This window comes from Aquarana catesbeiana, linkage group LG07, assembly GCF_042186555.1.
Source record: "Aquarana catesbeiana isolate 2022-GZ linkage group LG07, ASM4218655v1, whole genome shotgun sequence".
NCBI classification, from domain to species: Eukaryota; Metazoa; Chordata; class Amphibia; order Anura; family Ranidae; genus Aquarana; species Aquarana catesbeiana.
The window spans coordinates 283,619,610-283,638,826 of NC_133330.1; the positions used below are offsets into that span (position 1 = coordinate 283,619,610).

The 19,217-nt window shown below is 44.0% G+C and overlaps 1 protein-coding gene across 4 annotated transcripts in view; it reads left to right on the forward strand.

Moving 5' to 3' along the window:
* COP1 (COP1 E3 ubiquitin ligase) overlaps positions 1-19,217 on the forward strand; it is a 333,947-nt gene that overhangs the window by 93,724 nt on the left and 221,006 nt on the right. For all 4 annotated transcript variants that reach the window (XM_073593409.1, XM_073593408.1, XM_073593411.1 and 1 more), the window contains 2 exons: positions 14,979-15,038; positions 15,485-15,561. In XM_073593409.1, the coding sequence (XP_073449510.1) occupies positions 14,979-15,038; positions 15,485-15,561 (137 nt within the window). The remainder of the gene's footprint in view (positions 1-14,978; positions 15,039-15,484; positions 15,562-19,217) is intronic.

Genomic DNA, 19,217 nt, shown 5'->3' on the forward strand with positions numbered 1-19,217 from the left:
CCATTTAAAAAAAATGCTTTTGGGTCACTTTTAATCCTATTATAAACATCCCTTGTAATAGAAAAAAAACACTCCCACCCCTGATAAGTGATCCGCCGCTGAGACCACTTTCATCTGAAAGCGGGCCGCCTGCTGTTGAAGAGGTTACCAGAGTTATGGCAGCTACCTGCTGCCATAACAGTGTTCCACTTTAAACAGCCGACGTACAACCATGGCTGGCGGTCCGTAAGTGATTAAATGCTGATTTTTAAATTTTTTTTTTAAAACGTTATACCTCCCTGCTGTGTGCAGTGGTTTTGCACAGAGCAGCCCTGATCCTCCTCTACATCGGTTGCCCGCATACGCTTCAGAGCCCTCCCTTCTGCCAAGCAGGCTCTCCCCAGGCGCTGCTCTGTGTGTCTCACACGGAACGTGCCTCAGCTCCCGCTCTCTCCTTATTGGCTCACTGTCTGTGGTTGATAGTAGTGGAAGCCCAATGGCTCCCGTTGCTGTCTCAGCCAACAAGGAGGAAGAGACGCGGGAGAGCTGCTGCTCTCGTGCACATTGCTGGATCAAGATGGGGCTCAGGTAATTATGAAGGTAAAATACCTTGAGCCTTTACAATTTAAGTATCACACAGGTAGCACATAGGCTTGGAAATGTTCATTTGAAGGTTTATGTACAGAAATGTTATCAAGCTGATTCATAACGTAATTTGTAGAGCACTGCTTTTTTTTTTTTTTTTTTTTTTTTTTTTTTTTTAGTTCAGCTCAGCAATTAAAATGATTGTAAAGTCTCGTTTAAAAAAAAATGACAAACATGTTCTACTTACCTGCTCTATGCAGTGGTTTTGCACAGAGCAGACTGGATCCTCTTCTTCTTGGGTGTCTCTTTGCTGCTCCTGGCCCCTCCCTCCTGTCGAGTGCCCCCACAGCAAGAAGCTTGCTATGGGGGCACCCGAGCCGAGCTGCAGCTCTGTGGTGTCCATTCAGACACTGAGTTTCCAGCCCCTCTCTTGCTTGATTGGCTAACTGACTTTGACTGACAGCCGCAGCAGCCAATGGCGCCACTGCTGTGTTTCTGCCAGTCAGACGGGAGAGTTCTGGACGGCAGAGGGATTCATGGACATCGCTGGACAGAGAGGGGGCTCAGGTAAGTATGAGGGGTTCGGGGCAGGGGATGGGCTGCTACACACAGAATGCATGAAGATAAAAAAACTTCTACCTTTACAACTCCTTAAAACTTTAAAATCTGTGTACTTTGTTTTGATGGGATGTTGATGGCTTTTGATTGGCCCAGTGCTTTTATTGACGAAGTTTGTAGTATAACTTTCTGATCAGGTCAAGAGATGCTAAACAGATGCTTGGTGTCTCTCATCTGACAGAGCAGTGGATTGCATAACTCCCTGCCTTGTCTTTCCAGTTCCTTCCATTCCCCTTTCAGCTTCGTATATTTCCTATGTTTTGGTCAAGAATAATTAAAAACAAATGACCGAGTAGAAGTGATATTTATATTGGCAAGAAAATTACTTAAAGTAACTCCCTCTACACCCCTGAAGATAAACATTCTGTTGATGATATAACCTTCTTAAATGGAGTTCCTTGCTTCATTTGTTTAAATTTCTTTCATACGTTTTCTTCCAACTTTAGGAAACAGTCTTGCGTCTGTTTGGGTTTCTAGTTTTGGCTTTCAAGGAGCTTATTTCTTTCTAGAAAGATAGGACTGTGTCCAAAATTTGGCCGCTTGCTCATTTAACCCTTGGACCTCTACTTTTTCCAAAAAGCCGGAATGTGCGTAAGATATGTTTTGGCCATCTTTAACATGTCATGGCCCAAAATTCCTCAATAGTCTGCCTCTGTCTCAGATGAGGTGAAATGGGTTCCTGGGGGTCGTAGAGGATAAACATCTTTTACATTTCATTATGTCGTACTGCTTCTGAGTTGTAATCACTCTGAGGGTAGTTGTATACATTTTGTGAATGTTTTCTATGCACTTTTTGATGATGTGCGTCATTGTAATCAAAATTTTTGTGATTGACGCACTTATAAAACTTTAATCCCAGCAGTTTCTTGATGCTGGAAAACGGCTAAACAAATGAGCACTGGAGAAGTGAACACAGCAATAATTGTTCTAAAGATTCTAGTAGAAGTTAAAGAGCCCCAGTCCGATATTAAAGTACATCTAAAGCAGGGGTCTCAAACTGGTGGCCCTCCAGCTGTTGCGGAACTACAAGCCCCATCATGACTTCCATTACCCCCGCTCGCGCGTATGCGCCCCTCATAGACAGTGGTTTACATAGCAAGGGAAAGGATTTTGTTAGATATGATGGGGCCGTTAGTCAGTAGCCCTGTGGGTTTGTATAGTGTTTGTGGGGGGGTGATGGTTGAGGGAAGTGGTCCTTAATGTGCCGTGAAGAAATGGCCAGCCGGATATTGTAGGATAGTCAATAATCACTTGTAGCCTCTTCCCTCACTGTAACAAGCAGGCTGAGGCCAGGTATGATGGATGAGGTATTAGGGATGCCTGTGTGCAGAAGGTCCAGGACATTGTGGCAGAGGCAGCAGCTAGTGGGGGACACCAGGCTATCTAATCTGTTGGTTGAGCCAGGCAGACCATCTCTGGCAGTATCCCAGGCTCTGGGAGGGACCAGGGGGTGTGAGGACACAGGTGAGGGAAGGAGGCCTGCTGTCAGATGTGGGCCGGGCCGATCACGGCGTCCCTCGGCGGGGATAGGGCTGCAGGAGAGAGCGGGGATCCGCAGGCCGCAGCAGGCCGGACCAGACCGCGGCCACTATGGGCGTCCCCGGAGCTCGGCGGAGCCTCCGGACCGTGCTAGGAGTGCAGGGGGACAGTCTGTGAGTGCGGATGGAGGTCCCCTTACCTCCAGATCCGTCCGTTTGGCGACTCCCCTGGTAGGCCTCGGAGCGGCAAGATGGCGGCGGCCGCGGGAGTCTGGAGGCTATACCTCACTGCCTCTTACGGACCGGCCTCCACCAAAATAGTCGTAGATGCTGCTGCAGGGGGTCCCGAAGGGTAATCTGGCAGATTGTGGTGTTTTTTTTTTAGGGCCTATGTGCAGGGATGCAGGCGGATTGAGAAGCAGGGCTCCCAGAGCTCTTCTGTTAGACGTCTGCTGCCGTTCACGTCTGGACACGCCCCTGGTCAGGGCTCCTTTATCTGGAATTGCTGCATCAATGCCGCGTGGCATGGAGGCGATCAGCCTGTGGCACTGCTGAGGTGTTATGGATGCCCAGGTTGCTTTGATAGCGGCCTGCAGCTTGTCTGCATTGTTGGGCTTGGTGTCCTCATCTTCCTCTTGACAATACCCCACAGATTCTTTATGGGGTTTAGGTCAGGTGAGTTTCCCCTCCAATCAAGCACAGTGATATCACGGTCATTAAACCAGGAATTGGTACTTTTGCCAGTGTGGGCAGGTGCCAAGTCCTGCTGGAAAATGAAAGCAGCATCTCCATCCATAAAGCTGGTCAGCATGAGGAAGCATGAAGTAATCTAGAATTTCCTGGTAGAGGGCTGTGCTGACTTTGGACTTGATAAAACAGTGGACCAACACCAGCAGATGACATGTATCCCCAAATCATCACTAACTGTGGAAACTTTACACTGGACCTCATGCAACTTCGATTCTGTTCCTATCCACTCTTCCTCCAGACTCTGGGACCTTGATTTTCAAATAAAATGCTAAATTTACTTTGATCGGAGGACTTTGGACCACTGAGCAACAGTCCTGTCCTTTTTCTCCTTAGTCTATGTATTAAATGTCTGACGTTGTCTCTGGCTCAGGAGTTGCTTGACACAAGAAATGCGACCGTTGTAGCCCATGTCCTGGATAGGTCTGTGTGTTGTGGCTCTTGGTGGTCCTTGAAGCACTAACACCAGCCGTAGTCCATGCCATGTGAATCTCCCCCAAATTATTGAATAGCCTTTGCTTCACAATCCTCTCAAGGCTGCGATTATCCCTGTTGCTTTTTAACCTTTCTACCACACTTTTTTTTCCTTCCACTCTGCTCTCCATTAATAAGCTTGGATACAGCACTCTGTGAGCAACCAGCTTCTTAAGCAATGACCTTTAGTGACTTGCCATCCTTGAGGAGGGTATCAGTGAATGTCTTCTGGACAACTGTCTGCTGACTTTTGCTGTCTTCTCCATGATTGTTTAACCTTCTGAACTAGACTGAGAGACAATTTAAAGGCTCAGGAAACCTTTTCAGGTGTTTTGAGTTAATTAGCTGATTAGAGTGTGACACCATGAGTCTACAATATTGAACTTTTTTTCACAATATTCTCATTTTCTGAGATACTGAATTTCAGGTTTTCGCTAGCTGTAAGCTATAATCCTCAAAATAAAAATAAAGAAATGCTTGAAATATATCACTGTGTAATGTACATAAGTTTCACTTTTTGAATTAAATTACTGAAATTCACTTTTTGATCTATTTTCATGTAGGTGAAATGTTCTTAACTCCCTGGCGGTATGATTCTTTCGGATTTTAGGTGCTGAAAGCGGTACAATTATTTTGCATGGAAATTTGGCGTTTTATATTGTAGGTCTGTAAATCTTAACAATAACACACTTAAATCTGTCCAAACCAGAGTCTAATAGATATCCCGGGTATGATAAAGTTTGAAACACAAAAACATAAATTATAATATAATAAATAAAAATAAATAATTAAAAAAAATTAAAAAAAATAGTAATAAAATAAATTTCCCCACAATTCACTATCGCTCAATTCTGCAAGTGTTCTAATTTACTATCGCTGTTTTCTAGCTGGTCTAAAGCCACTTTTGACGTAAAGGGACACTTTTTGGTTGCTATGGACAATCTCCAGTTTCCAGGCAGAAAGAACAGTGTATATCATGTAAAACTGCATGCAGGGCATGGGCCAGAGCACTGGGGACAAAAGGGATGTGAAATCATTTCATACAGTACTGTAATCTGTAAGATTACAGTACTGTATGTGTTATGATTTTGACATTTTTTTGAATTTGCCGCCAGGCTCCGCCCCCGTGCGTCGCGCCGCTCGCAGGGAACAGAGCCTGGCATGGAGAGGCTTCGGAGGAGGACGGAGCCCTCGGACACTGCGGGGGACATCGCAGGATCCCGGGGACAAGGTAAGTAACGCCGCCCCAGGATCCTGCAATGCGATCCCGAGTGTGGCTCGGGGTTACCGCTAATGGTACTGAATTTTAACCCCGAGCCACACTCGGGAATACCGCCAGGGAGGCTACCATACAGTCCCAGTTATTCTATTTGTAATAAAGTTTTGTTTGTTTACTAAATAAGCTGTACTTTTATTTCAAGCATAATACTTTTATATACAGCAATGGCCAAACATTTTGAAAACGACACAAATGTTTTCACAAAGCCTGCTGCCTCAGTTTTTATGATGGCAATTTGTTTCTACTCCAGAATGTTATGAAGCGTGATCAGATGACTTGCAGTTAATTGCAAATTCCCTCTTTACCATTAAATTAACTTAATCTCATAAAAAAACATTTCCACTGCATTTGCGAAGAAGGCTTCAGGGCGCCAAAGAAAGTCCAGCAAGTGCCAGGACACTGTCTCCTACAGTTTATTTAGCTGCAGGATTGGGGCACCACCAGTGCAGAGCTTGCTCAGGAATGGCAGAAGGCAGCTATGAGTGTATCTGCATTCACAGTGAGGCGAAGACTTTGAGGATGACCTGGTGTCAATAAGGGCATCAAAGAAGTCACTTCTCTCCAGGAAAAACATCAGGGACAGACTGATATTCTGAAAAAGCTACAGGGATTGGACTGGGGATTGGACTGAAGACTGGGGTAAAATAATTTTCTCTGACGGATCCCCTTTCCGATTGTTTGGGGCATCCGGAAAAGCCCTTGTTCGGAGAAAAAAAGGTGAGCGCTACCATCAGTCCTGTGTCATGCTAACAGTAAAGCATCCTGAGACCATTCATGTGTGGGGTTGCTTCTCAGCCAAGGGAGGGGGCTCACTCACAATTTTGCCCAAGAACACAGCCATGAATAAAGAATTGTACAAAAACATCCCCCGAGAGCAACTTCTCCCAACCATCCAAGAACAGTTTGATGATGAACAATGCCTTTTCCAGCATGATGGAGCACTGATAACTAAGTGGCTTGGGGAACAAAATGTTTTTTGGTCCATGGCCAAGAAACTCCCCAGACCTTAATCCCATTGAATTTGTGGTCAATCCTCAAGGGGCGGTGTTTTGCTTGCGTCTATCTAGCAAGGTTACTCTGTGGTATAAGCAAGGAAGCTGAGATTTCTGCAGTGTGTAAATGTGCTTTTACTATACAAAGATGCTGTACATACAAAAACTATTACAATATTAGGAATACAATACAAGACTGACAGATATCTATTACAAGCAAAATGCCTAGCACAGCTTATGGTCTATAACAGTACAAATACACTTAAAGGTTACTTATCTTCTGTTACTGTATGTTCGTGATCTCCATTGGTAACAATTCTCCTGGAGCATCAGGCAAGTTTCTTCTATCATGAGTGGCTTCTGATGTTACAGCATGATGGTGTGTGTGTGTGTCCCTACTCACCCCTTTTATGTGTCAGGCTGTTTACCATAGTTACCAAACAGAAAACATACCTGTTTACTGTAGCTGTAGAAACAATGGACTGTTGCAAACTGTCAATTGAATACAAAAATAGTATCTACGTACCATTGTCTAATTAGGCCAACACCTGACAGTAATTGAACAGTCATTCTTTTAGTTTGAGAGCTGAAAGAACCTCAGACAAGTAAATTTCTTACTTGTTTACTGTAGCTATAGAGACAATAGCCTGTTAATTGAACTGTCAATTGAATACAGCAATGATATTGACCCCCATTGTATAAAACAGCATTTGTTTGAGAAATCTGCTAAAGCCAAAAAACTGACAATATCTCTATGACCAACCACTATTGTGTAATGTTATGTCCCGTGTATCGTAAGTCTGATTAATTAAAAAAAAATCATATTGTAACAAACGCAAAACACAGGCGGGTGAACAAAAAAAACCCCCACAAATTCTGACAAACTCCAAGCATTGATTATGCAAGAATGGGCTGCTATCAGTCAGGATGTGGCCCAAAAGTTAATTTGAACGCGTGCCAGGGCAAAATGCAGAGGTCTTGAAAAAGAAGGGTCAACACTGCAGATATTGACTCTTTGCATAAACTTCATGTAATTGTCAATAAAAGCCTTTGACACGTATGACATTCTTGTAATTATACTTCAGTATACCATAGTAACATCTGACAAAAAGATCTAAAAACACTAAAGGCAGCAGACTGAAAATTAATATTTGTGTCATTCATGGCTGTACACTGTATTTCACCTTCCCAGTGTGTAACAAAATGACTTAAAATATAAAATACATTTTTCAGAAAATTTCCATTTTTTTTCTGTTGGAAAAAAAACAGAAGAAATGTTTTTTTCCTATGACTTTGAAAAATACTGGAAATGTTACATCTCTATCACTGACCGAGCCAAATCCTTGTTTATTTGTGCCTCACTCACTTCCCTCCATGACACTGCAGTATACAATGGGAGGGTTTCAGCAACACAAGCCTTGCTGTCAATCCAGAAAACAGTGAGCAGTACTAGGTGTGGCCAAGTGCTGATTGACAAGCTACAGGCTTGTGAATTGGCAGTGACCATGCTGATAATCGCGCCATCTCCAACATCACCTCATCTCACTCTAGTGCATAGAGGTACAGCCTAAATGAGTTGCAACACTGCTTGGAATCCAGAAGCAGGAAACACAACAGGAAAGACTTTAAGAGGCAGTCACCCAGCATAGTTTATCAGTATTTGGGTTTTTCACCACCAGGGGTAAACATTGTTGAATCACTGCGGGTGGGAGGGAAAGAGACCAGCTCTCTTTTTCTGCCGCCTTCTACTTTTGGATCATGGTGGCTTACCTTTGCTAGTGGTCCTGGATCACCTTTCTTCTTTCACTCACTATGGTGAATTCCAGAGCTTTTACATCAGCTCAGTAATCCATGGGGATCCAGGACTTACCTGAGCCCAGCCCCGTTGGGGTTTTTGGAGCCGATTTTGCATTTAGCGGTGCAACCCCCTTACCTGCGGGGCTGGGCATCGTTTCCAATAGGTGTATCACCTTGGGAGTTGTCAGATCTCAAGTTCTGTTCTGTGGAACACAGGCGGACAGGGCAGGCTTTAGGTGAATGCCTGACAAATAGTTTTTTTTAGCCCCCATTCCCCCCCACTCACTCTGCCCTCTGGTACCATGCTCCAAGGAGAGGATATGGCAGCGGTTGAAAAAGGCACCAGTGGTAGCAGCATGGGTAAGCAAGTCCACAGTACCAATAGCCTGCTGATCTGTTGTAGAGGTTTGAATTTTTTCTGCCACCATTTTATCCTGTGTAATTCTAGGACCTTCACGTAGTTCCCTATAGTCTTGTTGAAACATTGTTGACTCTTTTTTACTTTATCACCAAGGGGTTGCTTGGTGATAGGTGGAGTTCGCAACTAAACTTCTTTTAGATTCTCTTTTATGCTCCGGTTCCACCCAAGCATAAACCTCCTCCAGCTTCCAAAATAAAATGTCCTCCCTGTGCTACTAAGTTGATTGATAAGTGGAACAGGCCTTTGCCAGAAGTGTATTGACACATTGGTGCATAAGGAGTCATCTGCAACTTGTAAAGATTTACTCACTAGTGTTAAGGAGGAGCTTTTAGATCCATGCTTTTGGATCTTAAACTCCTGAGCCAACCATCTACTGTGCCATCTCTTTCCATTTTGGGATTTCCCTAAAGGAACGTTGATACAGAAAAGGACAAAAGTGATTCTTTCTATCTCTCCCATATCAGAGTTCTCACTAACCCCTCCCCCTCACAACAGAGTCCTCAGCCCCCTCTCCCTCTTCACATCAAAGTCCCACAGTTCCCTCTTTCACATCAGAGTCCTCAGACAACAACCCCACTACTTTTTAATGAGAGAATCCTACCTTTTGATTTTGACAACCACACAGCTATGGCAGTGGGTAGGAGCCACAGCAGGTCTAAACAGAGGCAGAGTTCCATCCCTTCTGAATGGTGCCCACCCTAGATTATGGCCCTTCTGCACCATGGAAACTCATAGGGCACTCCTGGGCAACACATCTTGGTGTCCTTTCCAATCTTATTCAAATTACTAAAGTTTGTCGCAATCCGTGATCGTGAAAATCTGCAGCTCCTACTAATTCCTCCTACAGAGCTTTGTGGCTTAGGTCCTGGATAGGAGACTTAGCTTCTAAGATCCATTGTTGTGGCAAGTTGTAGGTGATTTGCTGTTTTGACCAGAGTTGGAAACAGCCTTCGATTGTACGGCTGGTCAGAAGAAAGCCTTTCTGACCAAAAAAAGAAAACTGCCAATGTAGAGGTTCGTTTTGTAGTCGACTCAAATTCAATGTTCTTAGGAATTCAGGCCAGAAAAATAAACAATGGCAGGTTTGATAAGTTGGGAGTCTGGGACACCAGTCAGACTTGTAAAAGCAAGACTATCTTTATTTTTCTTTCCAGCATGAAACTAACAAGACAGTGCTTTGCTCTAATATACAAAACAAAGCTTCAGCTCACTAAGTAGTGCCTTGGTTTGAAGTCCCCTTCTGCTCCATAGGTCCAAAGGGAGGTCACCCCAGCTCAGTAGTATCTCAGTAATCCAACACCATTTGGGACCAAGATACCCATAGTTGGTGTTGGAGTCCCTTTCCCACTCAAATTCTCTGAGCCTCCAAATTCCAGGTCCCATATGAGGACTTCATAATCCTGGGAAATCTGCATATCCGCTTTCCCTCATTATCGGATCACCCGGAATCCCTCACCCTGAATGGGTGAGAACCCCTGAGCCCTCAACTGTAATGGTTTTGGACAGTTTTTGTCCCATTAAAGGGACCACAACCCAAACGACACATTTCTGCTTTCCGGAGCCCATCCTTACTATTGCAGATCTCCTTAAGGACAGTGGTGCACCGAAATTTCGGACGAAAACAGTGTTTTTTCATTCGGCCGAATGAAAAACATCCAATACCGAAAGGGGGCGTGGTCCGCTCCGGGTTCCCCCCAGTCCTCCACTCCCTCCTTCACTCGCCGCGATCTCCTTGTTTCACTGAGCTGAATTAACCGTCTGCAGTAACAATGTCCCGCCTCCTGTGATAGACAGCACACTGATCCAATGGTGGGACATTGAATCAGTGTGACATGATTACAGGAGGCGGGACATTGTTACTGCGGCCCGGGCAGTTCAAATCCAGCTCCGTAACACACGGAGATCGCCACTGATGCGGGCACAGGCAGGCTGTACATGATGATGGGCTCTGGTAAAGCTGCTGGGCATACTTGATGGGCACTGGTAAAGCTGCTGGGCATACATGATGGGCACTGGTAAAGGTGCTGGGCATACATGATGGGCACTGGTAAAGCTGCTGGGCATACATGATGGACACTGATGGGGCTGCTGGACCCTGATGGGGCTGCTGCGCACTGGCAAGCTGCACATGGACGCTGGTGGGCTGCACATGACGGACACTGGTGGGCTGCACATGACGGACACTGGTGGGCTGCACATGACGGACACTGGTGGGCTGCACATGACGGGCACTGGTGGGCTGCACATGACGGGCACTGGTGGGCTGCACATGACGGGCACTGGTGGGCTGCACATGACGGACACTGGTGGGCTGCACATGACGGGCACTGGTGGGCTGCACATGACGGGCACTGGTGGGCTGCACATGACGGGCACTGGTGGGCTGCACATGACGGGCACTGGTGGGCTGCACATGACGGGCACTGGTGGGCTGCACATGACGGGCACTGGTGGGCTGCACATGACGGGCACTGGTGGGCTGCACATGACGGGCACTGGTGGGCTGCACATGACGGGCACTGGTGGGCTGCACATGACGGGCACTGGTGGGCTGCACATGACGGGCACTGGTGGGCTGCACATGACGGGCACTGGTGGGCTGCACATGACGGGCACTGGTGGGCTGCACATGACGGGCACTGGTGGGCTGCACATGACCGACACTGGTGGGCTGCATATGACCAGCACTGATGGGGCTGCTGGGCACTGGCAGGCTGCATATGATGGGCACTGGCAGGCTGCTGGGCACAGGCAAGCTGCTTATGACGGGCACTGGTGAGGCTGCTGGGCACAAGCAGGCTGCATTGATCTCTTGTATCATGTCTGCAGTCTCTGACCATCTTCGGTATCATGTCTGCAGTCTCTGACCATCTACTGTAGTATGTCTGCAGTCTCTGACCATCTCCTGTATCATGTCTGCAGTCTCTGACCATCTTCTGTATCATATCTTCTATAGGTGCCTCGAATGGAACTTTTGCTAATACTATTAGCAATGTGTTTAAGTTTAAGTAAGAGATTGCAGACATGATACAAGAGGTGGTCAGACTGCAGAATGCATTTTTCTTCAACTTTCTTAAAGGTGGCAATATGGTCAACAATAAATTCATATTAATTTAAATTGGTGATATTAATTAAAATGTTGTGTACTATAATACAATTTTGTATATTAAAAAAAATATATATTTTTTAAAAACTGATATTTTCGGCCTAGTGTATTTTTCATTTTCGGTATCGGTTTGGGCACCAAAAAACCCATTCGGTGCACCCCTACTTAAGCATGATCCTCTGGAGGCCAGTTCTTACCATTTTGGAAACTTCAGGACATGGAGTGATTCATGGACCTAGGTGTGTCTCGTATCCTTTATTGGAGGAGAAAGGCATCAGAGGAGGGCCCTGTGTCACCCTAGGTTAGCCTCCTGCTGCAAGTATCCTCTGACAGGAACAGGGACTGGAACCCCTCCTTGGTTGAGTGATAGACTTTGAAAGTCTATTTTGTTGTCTTTTCCTGTTTTGAATGCTGAGCCCTGTGACACTTTAAAGGTCAAGGATAGACAGTGTTGATTTTTTATCAAGATCCGTCTTAGGGGTTCATCCCAGAGCTGACTCCAACATACTGGTGAGAATGTATCTAGTCTGATCCTCGGCTCCATAAGGATTGTAATCTGTCTCACCGGCTTATGGTAAGAGTTCTTCCATTTTATGCTTACCATTTTTGTGGTGCTTTCCATTCACCCTTATCCCTTTCATCTTGCCTATTTTGCAGAATTAAATTCTGGGTTTTCTAGGTAAACTCGTGAGCAACTTTCACAACTTTTTTTGCAGGTTGTTCTAGTTAGGTTCAGGGTTCTTCCTTGGTAAGTCTAAAGCAGGCCATACATGGTCGAATTTCAAACAAATTTTCTTTTCAAAATTAGAAAGTTGTTTTTTTTGTGACCTGATGATGCCACCATTGATTTTCGAAATTTGGCCGACCAATGGCCGGTATTAGCTTTGCAAGGTGGTTGCATTTTCTTAGTCTCTCTAGGCATAGAGTTCCTTGAGTCTAATATGGTCAAGTGAGTAGAAGCTTAACCACTTCCCGCCCGGCCTATAGCAGATTGACGGCCGGGCGGTGGGTCAGTTATCCTGATTGGGAGTCATTTGATGTCCAGCAGGATAAAATGCCGCGCTCCCGTGGGGGCGCGCATCGCGGGGGTTGGTGGAGCGGCGTGTCAGTCTGACACACTGATCCTGGTAAAGAGCCCACGATGTCAATAGGAAGAGCCCTTGATCGGCTTTTCCTCACTCGCGTCTAACAGACGCGAGTAGAGGAGAGCCGATCGGCGGCTCTCCTGACGGGGGGGGGGGTCCCCTCAGATGACCACACTGGACCACTAGGACCACCAGGGAAGCGGGCAACATGTGGATGGCCAGGTATGTACCCCATGGCCATCCACTTGTGCCCAATCTGTGCCAATCAGTGCCCACAAATGGGCACTGATTGGCACCATTATATTTAAGTGATGCCCAGCAGTGCCACCCATCAGTGTCATCAGTGCCACCCATCAGTGTCCATCGGTGCCACCTGTCAGTGCCCACCTATCAGTGCCACCTATGAGTGCCCACCTATCAGTGCCACCTACGAGTGCCCATCGGTGCCACCTACCAGTGCCACCTATCAGTAGTGCCCATCAGTGCAGCCATATCAGTGCCCATCATTGAAGAAGAAAATGTACTTATTTACAAACGTTTTTTTAACAAAAACAAAGAAAAACTTGTTTTTTTTTTTCAAAATTTCCGGTCTTTTTTTGTTACGCAAAAAATAAAAACCACAGAGGTGATCAAATACCACCAAAAGAAATCTCTATTTGTGGGAACAAAATGATAAAAAAATGTGTTTGTGTACAATGTTACATGACCGTGCAATTCAAATTGCGACAGCGCTGAAAACTGAAAATTGGCCTGAGTGGGAGGGTGTCTGGTATTGAAGTAGTTAATCTTTCAGCTTTAGACCTGTTGGTCTTCCTAGTGACATTTTTCGTAGGCTCTTTGTCTGGTACATGTTCCTACTACTATGGATTCAGATCTACCAGAATTTCACTTGGTGCTCTTTTATGATTTAATCATTCGTCTGGTGACTTTTGTTCTTGTTTTTGGGCGTTATGGTATTTGTGTCCTTCCCGGGGTCATGTTAGCAGAATCCCCTATCAGAGGCTTATCCGGTGTCTGATTTTGGTATTGTTCCTTCGGGTGTCTCCTGGGTTGTAAGCAGGACATTTACATTTTTTTTTTTTTTTTTTTTTTTTATTGGGCCTGTTACTAATTGTTGTTGTTTGTCCACCCCTCAGTTGGACTCCTTTTGGATGTCCCGACAGATGCATTTTTCTGGTATTATCCTGTCATGACCTACAGAATTTGTTTATAGAGAACAAGATTGCGCTGCGCTAGAGTAAATCACATTATCATATGAACTTCTCAACGTGACTATAATACCAGAAAAAATATATAACTAAAAGATTATAAAAATTGCTTTCACAAAATCGCATAGAAGTGCGGTGTGCACATAAAACTAAGTATGAATTTTCCAACATGTAATCATGAAATCACATACAAGTGTACTGTGCAAATAAATGTAGATACATAAATGTATACATAAATTCATAAAAAACGTGTAATGATTCTTATAGGGTGCAACATGCATATACTATAGAATTAAGGACAAAAAATTATAATGAATAAAAATACACAAAAGTGGCCAGTGAACCATATATAAATTAAATAGGCCTGTAAAAGTATCTGTGACAAAATCGCCCAAAAAAGTGCATATAACAGTGTCCAAAAATTGCATTTTTGCACTGGGCACTTTTGTGTATTTTTATTTATTATAATTTTTTGTCCTTTATTTATACTATAGTATATGCATGTTGCACGCTATAAGAATCATTACACGTTTTTTATGAATTTATGTATACATTTATGTATCTACATTTATTTGCACAGTACACTTGTATGTGATTTCATGATTACATGTTGGAAAATTCATACTTAGTTTTATGTGCACACCGCACTTCTATGCAATTTTGTGAAAGCACTTTTTATAATCTTTTAGTTATATATTTTTTCTGGTATTATAGTCACGTTGAGAAGTTCATATGATAATGTGATTTACTCTAGCGCAGCGCAATCTTGTTCTATATTGATTTGCACGGTTATGAAACGTGGTCTGCGTTTGCTGCTGGGTACCTACATCTGCGGTTTTTCTTGGGCACTGGATTATTGTGGCTCGTAAGAATCTTTGTTTTATTTACAGAATTTGTTTGCTAGCATTCAGTCTGCCTCAGGAACAAAACAAAAAAATGTGCGAGGAGTATAAAAATCCTATTATATGTAAATCACACTAGAATGGTTAATAAGGACACCAAATGCTCTGTGGTCAGTAACCCAGTTCTATATTTGCTTGCGTTAAGTGGCAGTTGTTATTGATGATTTGCTGTAAATGAAATGCCGTTCTCTTGCTCGCCGTGTGTCATACAAGCTCTTCTCTTTTATGTTCACTGTAAATTTGTAGATAATAAGTGGTGCTCTAAAGCCTTTATTTCATGTCTTCTCTTCTGTTTTTGACCTTCTAGCAACTGGAGCAGATCCAGAAAGAACTGAGTGTGGTGGAGGAAGACATAAAGCGCGTAGAGGTGAGAGACTTGGTCTGATCTGTCTGCAGCTGGATTCTTTTGGCAGTCTGTCTGCTAACATCCATCTCTAAAGTCAGGTGGCTTTAGATTTGGATCATTTACATAAATCTTTCTTTTTTTTTTTCTCTATTTTTTCCTCCCCTCCTTTGCTTGCTTTTGCTCTCTCTCCTTTGCTCACTTGCACTATTTTTTTTCACATTTGCTTTGAAACAACACTATTAGGATATAAATAAGATAACTGCCATTGCTAAAGCTTTCACCAGAAGTATGACAATTACCATAATGCCTTGGGCATATGCCGGAAAGGCTGTGGGTTGTTTTGTTGAAGCCTGAAGGTCTGCTTTGATCAATAAGCTGCTACATTAGTGTCATGATGCACGCTTTTGCTGATTTAAAGTATGCTTATAATCTAGCAATTATTCAATTGTGTTTTTTTTTTTTTCCAGGAGATGAGTGGTTTATACTCTCCACGCAGTGAAGATAGCACTGTTCCCCAGTTTGAGGCCCCCTCCCCATCACACAGGTGAGATAATTAACACCAGAATTTTAGTGGCCGTGCCTTTGGAAATATACTTTAATTAGATTTTGTTTTTGATTAGGCCTTATTCACACACACTGAGGCTGTAGACCATGAATGACCCATCAGGTGCTGCGTGCAGGCAGCCCATGTAAGTGTATGGGGACACAACAGCTGCACAAACATAGCTGCTTGTCTTATGGACAGGCATGTGCATGCGCAACACTGTGTTCAGAGCCACACATCTGTCAAGTTAGGATGAGTAGTTGTGTCCATGCACCTTCTTAATTCCGATACCCTTACATGAACTGTCTACATGCAGCACCTGGTGGCTCAAGCTGCATAAACAGACAAGCCCGTTTATGGTCTACGGTCTCAGTGCCCATGTGCATAAGGCCTAATGCTACACATTTTTGTTTTCAAAGTGATCCCCTTCTTACACTTGAGAGTGACCTATACATTTTTTTTTGGGGGGGTAGAGTGGTTATGGATTAAAACTGCTGTCTAGGTTTTATTGCTCCCTGTTTGGAGATTTACCATCCTGGAAGAATCAATAATTCTGAATTGACACTGGAACAGATTTAGAGGGGAATACTTTCTTGGCACTTCTGTTGTCAGCGAAAAAACAGGAAGTTAAGGAAAACATTGCCCTTCAACAGCAAAACAAAAGCTGTCTTAACCATTCCCTTTGCTATTCAAAATTTAGGTGTGTGTGTGTGTGTGTGTGTGTGTGTGTGTGTGTTTGTTATAGGGGGAACTGGGTCCTTAAATATTCTTTTATCTACAGAGTGGCTTCCTACACTCAGATCTCTGGTAAAGTAAGTAGTGGATAGTTTTAGCTGTAGCAAATGGACAATATGGTTTGTGGCTTAGGCCCCTTTCACACCAGCGGACCGATAAGGTCCGCCGCGCCACCCAATGTTCTCTATGGGGCGGCGGATGTCAGCCGACATGTGTCCACTAACACCCGCCTGGCATCCGATCTGCCAAAATGCACTGAAAACAGACGGATGGCGATACATTACCCATCCGTCCAGTGGGTCAGATAGGATGACATGCAGTCAGTTGCCATCTGACCACCCCATAGAGATGAACGCGTGGTCTCTGTCCTTGCCCTCTCTGCATAGTGGAGTGGACAGGACCTGTAGTCTGCCTGCTCAGCGGAGCGATCCCCTGCAGAGCAGGCAAAATTTGCTCGGATGGATCCTCCCTATGTGAAAGGTGCCTTAGTCAAGTGTAAAATCTATATAAAATAACTTGTAAAAAATATATATAACTCAACCCGATGAAGTTACAAAATGCATTTCTTCGTGTATTTACACTTTTGCAGTCAAATTTGGGAGAAGCCCACTAGGTTTGTTCCTATTCACACAGCATACCTAAAAAAAAAAAATGTATTTAAAAATATTTCATACCTTTTTCAATGTTTCTAAGGGGAAGATGTTATGGCTAACTGCAACCCTTTCAACTCAGCAATCTGTCCCAATAGCTGGGCTGAGGACTGGGGAAGTCCAGTTCACATTAAATAAGTTAAATAAGTTTATTCAAAATAAAAAGCAAAAATCAGCACAAGGGATGTTACTTACTAATCATCTGATATGTCCCTTATGCTGCTGGCTTCTGAATTCCTTGAAAGTTTCCTCTTCCGATGCCCCTCCTGCCAATGTCATTTTCTGGTACAGTGGGAGTTAATAGAACTGAGGGAACTATGACCGACACTCATCACGAGTGTTCAACTATGCCTGTCCTTCCCACCCACCTCCTCCATTCACAGAAGCCGCACTATAGCTTCTATTAATAAAACCGGATCTATGAATGGGTGTATAGTATTACTCTGGTTTGCAACTTGTGCCTTTGCTTAATTTTGCTTTAACTTTCCTAATTGTATAATTATAACCTATTCATAGATTACAGGACTTGTATTCTTAGACCATGGGTTATATGCAGTTACCTTCAAGTGAATGGACACTGGAAGAAATGCTTGCTAGCGCTGCACCCAGAGCACACAATATAACTCCACCCATTATGTGAAACTCCAGTTTTTTGCTAATGTGTTTTTTTTTTTTTTTTTTTTTTTTTCCCTCAAACTTTTATATCAATATCTTACTGCTCTGGGCTACCTACCAGTTTTTTACTGGGTATACTCAGTTTGTCCCCTATTGTGTCGGGCCAACTTGTAATGTTTGCTTTGGGCACTGGATCCTACATTAGGTGCTTACCTTGGCACGCTGTGCAAAATGTGTAGTTAACATCATAAGGGTGCATTACAGGTCTAGGGCTGTGGTCCATTTCTATGGTTTCCCAAACCTAAAGATGCCTTTGGGGATATGGCCATAGTGATGGGCAAAGCTTGAATCCCCCCATAGGTCCTGCATATGTTAATCAGGTTGAAAACAAGATTTCCCAGTATTATTTACACTCGTTCCTGAATCTTCTTATCAATGGACATAGCACATTATGCAGTTCTACAGGCAGAGAATTTGTGTGTTATTCACTTGTGGTAACTATAGGCCATTTTGTCTAACGTTTCGGAGTGCCTCAGGAGGATGAGAGAACTGCATCACAATTCCTCAGTGACCCCCTTCTCACCCTCCTTTTCTTCCAAGAATGCGTTCAGCATGTTCCTGGACTCCTACTGCCATCTTCTGTAGAGCCATAGCCACAGGAACATGGTCAGAGCAGCTTCTATATCCAAACATGCACAGCCCCATCCATTCCACACTCCATAACCTTGAGTACCCCACTGGATCCCCTTACTTATCAAGGGCAGATCATAGGTGCAAGGAAGCTGGGACGAAAGGGCCAAAAAAAATGGTAAAAACAGTGCTGTCCTGAAACACAAGAACAAATAAAATCAACAAAAACAATGTCACTAAATATAAATATATCAAGTGACGAATCCAAGTGAATAAATGGTTACTGTCCCTTTTAAATGACATGGGGCCTATTGCGTGAATAATGTGCAATTCAAAAGCAAACAGAAAAAAGGAAAAAATAACTGCGCTTCAAAAACATGTAAAATAAAGTAAATAAAGCTGCGATGTCCTAAATGTGACACAAACACACAACGTAAGTGGGAAAAATTGGTGACTCGCGCTAAACAAATTGGTGGGTGTGTGGCTAAGGAGTGCCACACCTAAGAAATCAAAATGCAACAAATATATATAAATATGTATAGTGTAGCACACTACGCGGGCTGAGCGGTATCATCACGCCACCTCCCATTGTTGCTGTACATCCAGCAGGACGGGCTATCTGTGGTCATCCGGCCGGTGCCACAGACTGTTCTTCTACTGATGATGCTGATTTTCCTTACTTACATGTGAGTGTTTACTACTTTTATTTCAATAAATACCGTTTGATTTTACACTATGGGAGCCCTCCCCTTTTTTCTTTCTATGATGACAAAACTATGCTGAGGGCTGAGCCCTTTTCTGTGGACCTATCCATCTCCACCACAGTCCCTGACGTCCTTTCCAGTTTCCATCTTCGCTCCTGGGAGTTCCGGATTAGCAGGATCTCACAGCCCATTTAGACCCTCTGTAACGGGGGGTCATGGGGTTCTGGTAAGCGGCCAGGCTCTTTATTTTTGGTGGTGGACCCACATACCTAGGATTCCATACAGTTGAATAACCCGGGATTGTCAATCACTGCTTTGGGGT